This window comes from Nicotiana sylvestris, chromosome 1 (genome assembly GCF_000393655.2).
Source record: "Nicotiana sylvestris chromosome 1, ASM39365v2, whole genome shotgun sequence".
In the NCBI taxonomy this organism is placed as follows: Eukaryota; Viridiplantae; Streptophyta; class Magnoliopsida; order Solanales; family Solanaceae; genus Nicotiana; species Nicotiana sylvestris.
The window spans coordinates 90,226,905-90,230,081 of record NC_091057.1 but is presented as its reverse complement, the minus strand read 5'-3'; the positions used below and the strand labels follow the sequence as shown (position 1 = coordinate 90,230,081).

General features: G+C 38.8%; 1 protein-coding gene across 1 annotated transcript; it reads left to right on the top strand.

Annotated features, from left to right (window-relative positions):
• The first annotated feature begins 793 nt into the window (after positions 1–793).
• On the top strand, positions 794–2,838 carry LOC104212779 (uncharacterized). The gene is made up of 2 exons (XM_009762136.2): positions 794–920; positions 1,070–2,838. The coding sequence occupies exon 2, from the start codon at positions 1,161–1,163 to the stop codon at positions 2,409–2,411; it is 1,251 nt and encodes a 416-aa protein (XP_009760438.1). The 5' UTR covers positions 794–920; positions 1,070–1,160; the 3' UTR covers positions 2,412–2,838.
• The last annotated feature ends 339 nt before the right edge of the window (positions 2,839–3,177 follow it).

The following is a 3,177-nucleotide window of genomic DNA, read 5'->3' as shown; positions in this document are numbered from 1 at the left end:
CCTACACTTAAAAGTGGTGCATGGTGTGCCTCGAGAATCAAGTCTAAATTTAGTATAGACTAAATTTAATAAAGTCACGCGTCTACAAATCAGATTATAAATTTTAAAACTACTCCTCAAAAGAAAATTAAAAGCTCTCCAAAGACTGTGAGGTTAGCTGGAGGCAGCTGTGTCCAAGTTTTAGAATTTTATGTTGAGAAAGATCTCAAGGTGTTTGCCTATCAGTCTGCTTTTTTATACTTTTCTTTTCCTACTTTATCTTTTCTTCTTTATTTAGTGGGGATCCAATGCACTGTCTTTCATCATGTATTCTATTTATCCAAAATGTCGAATAATTACAAATGATAAAAGCTTTTCTATGGTAAAGATATTTTATGAAATAATTCAGAGTCTTTATATTGTTTTTTTAAATTGAAACATAGTAGTGCTCCTAATTAGAAATTTAGGCAATAGATAAACTTTAGAAATTGGTTTTTAGTTGGACGGCCTAGATTATTATTTATTACGCACTTTAAGCTCACTTTGATTCTATACATTTAACTCAAATATTTTTTTAACATATTTTAACTTAAATAAACTCTTGAGTCGCTCAAATTGACTTAAACCAAATTAATTATTTTCCGAACTTAGCAAACCAAATATTCCGCCAACTTAACAGAACGATTCTTTATTTCCCGCTAACCCTCATTGGTCCCAAATGGCCAAATTCAGTGACCCAATGTTGCGCTATATCATGGCCCATCCATAGACCTTTGGCGGTCCCTGGAACTCCTCCCCCCCCCCTCCCCCTCCCCCACAAAAAAAAAACCCACCCCAACCCCACTTCCTTCTTCCGTGTGTACAAGCACAAGAAGCACTGGATGGCGGCCATTTCAAGGAATTTTCTTCCTTCAGATTGCTGGATTTTATCCATCTTGCAGGTTTTTAATCAATCGTTGATTTGGGTTTTTCATTTCATCATTTGATGATTCAGATTTAGGATAAAGTTTACTTTTTCCCCCCTGTTTGCTGGCCGTATAAACCCTATCTTCTCATTTAATACTTGATTTTTTCTTTGGGCAAAATCTAGACTCGACTGCTTTCTCCTTCTGAAAAAGGGTATCTTGGAAATTAAGCGGTAACTAACAGTAGGGGACTAAACTGGAATTTCTGATAATCTGATGATGGATGATGATATGGGGATGGATCTGGATTTGAACCAACAACCTTCGGACCCACCTTCGGGTTCACCTTTAGGATTAGTGTCTTTGTTAAATGATTTAGAAACTGCTCACACTAGGATTGAGGAGAGAATTAGGCATCTTGAGGCTGTCACTGCTAGAGCTTTGCAGCGCCATAGGCGGCGTCAGGCTCGCACTACCATTGATACTTCTGGTAATGTGGATAGTGAGATGCAAGTTCAGAACAGCGACAGTGTTTTAGATGTGGCGGAAAGGACTGTGGAGCGGGGATGCAAAAGGGATAGTTCCCATTTGGTAGCAAAGGCATTAGAGATGGATTTAGTGGTTAATAAGGTAGATGATGATGGTGGAAGTTTTTTTGACTGTAATATATGCTTGGATATGGCGAAAGAACCTATCTTGACTTGTTGCGGCCACCTATATTGCTGGCCGTGCTTTTATCAGTTACCTTATGTTGATTCAACTACAAAGGAATGCCCTGTATGCAAAGGAGAGGTTGCAGATGGAAATGTTACTCCAGTTTATGGTAATGGAGATGGTGAAAGCATCACGGAACTGGAGTCTGGTTTGAAAATACCGCCAAGGCCGAAGGCACGTCGAGTAGAGAGTGTTAGACAGCAGCGTGTGACTCGAGGTTTGTCTCACATCCCGGTTGCAGAAGCACTAAGAAGAATTAGGACTAGTATTGGATTGGGGCATCAAGCGCAGCGACAGGATGCTGGTGGAGTTAATTTGAATTTTGTGAGAAGCTCTCATGTGTTGCAAACTGCTGATACCTTAAGCAGCCGGAGACTACGTTCCCGTCTTATCTCGAGGGTGTTGTCAGAAGGCGCTGCTTCTCTTTCATCAGAGTTAGATAATGCACAACGGATGTTTGAAGACCTTGCAGCATCACTCACTGATCGGCTTCTCCAAAGAAGTAATGGAGATGCCGTTCATGGAGCGACAGATGATGGTGATTCTTTCAGAAGAGATGCTGCTTTCATACAGTCAGATATTCGGACTCTGGATGCAGTAGCAGGGACAAGTTCCGCTACATCCATTCCCTCCTCTTCTCAAGCAAATGAAGTCTCTGACACTGTTGTTCAGCTGGAAAACCTTACAACTGATACTCGCAATCTGCCTGTGGGTCGATCTTCCTTGGCTTCCAGGAGAAGAAGCATTTTGTCGAGGCTTTCTGATGTAGATAGCGCACTTTTCCGCGAACCTAGAAGGAGAAGATTGAATTGATGGCCTTTGAATGAATAAGGTATAGTTTCCCAGTTCTTCTCTCAGCTCAATTAAGTCCTTGCCAATGCTTATCACTTTCACGCCATGGTGTTTATTTGCCAACTCTAACGCAACTCGGATAGAAACAGTTCCCAAATATAGACAAGAATCAGTGTTGCCCCTGACTTCAGTTGGAAGATTATATGCACAATATCTTTAGCTGCTTCTAGTTTTGGGATTCACTATAATGGTGGAATTTCTTGATATGAGGCTTTCTCAACAATAAGCTACTGCTGCTGCATGTATTAGGTACTTTGGTTAAGAACCAGTATAAATTCTATCTGCTTGTTCTCTGTGTTTGATCATAGTTCATAATGTACAATGAAAATTCGCATTTCATAAATGTATTTCTGGTGTTTTATTTCGATTTCTTTAACTTGAGTCTTGATTATTCCCTCAAGCTTTGGTGGTGTAAATAGTGTTTTGCATTGTGTCTTGATGAGGAAAATATATTTATAATAAAAAATTTCTTATTCATTCATAAATACTTTCATAAAACTGATATAATATTTACAAAAGCTCACATACTAACATGTTTCTTACAAATCCTCATAACTAAACTCAAGTTAAAGAGTGCACATATCATTTGGTTCTAGCTTATTACAATATTAATCAAATTTGGGACGTCGAATAGATTATTTAAGGATATATAATAGCTGCTAGTTATTTGATTTAGTAAAATTGCTAGCAACGCATCCGACCCAATCGTTTTACTAATAAAGTGGCT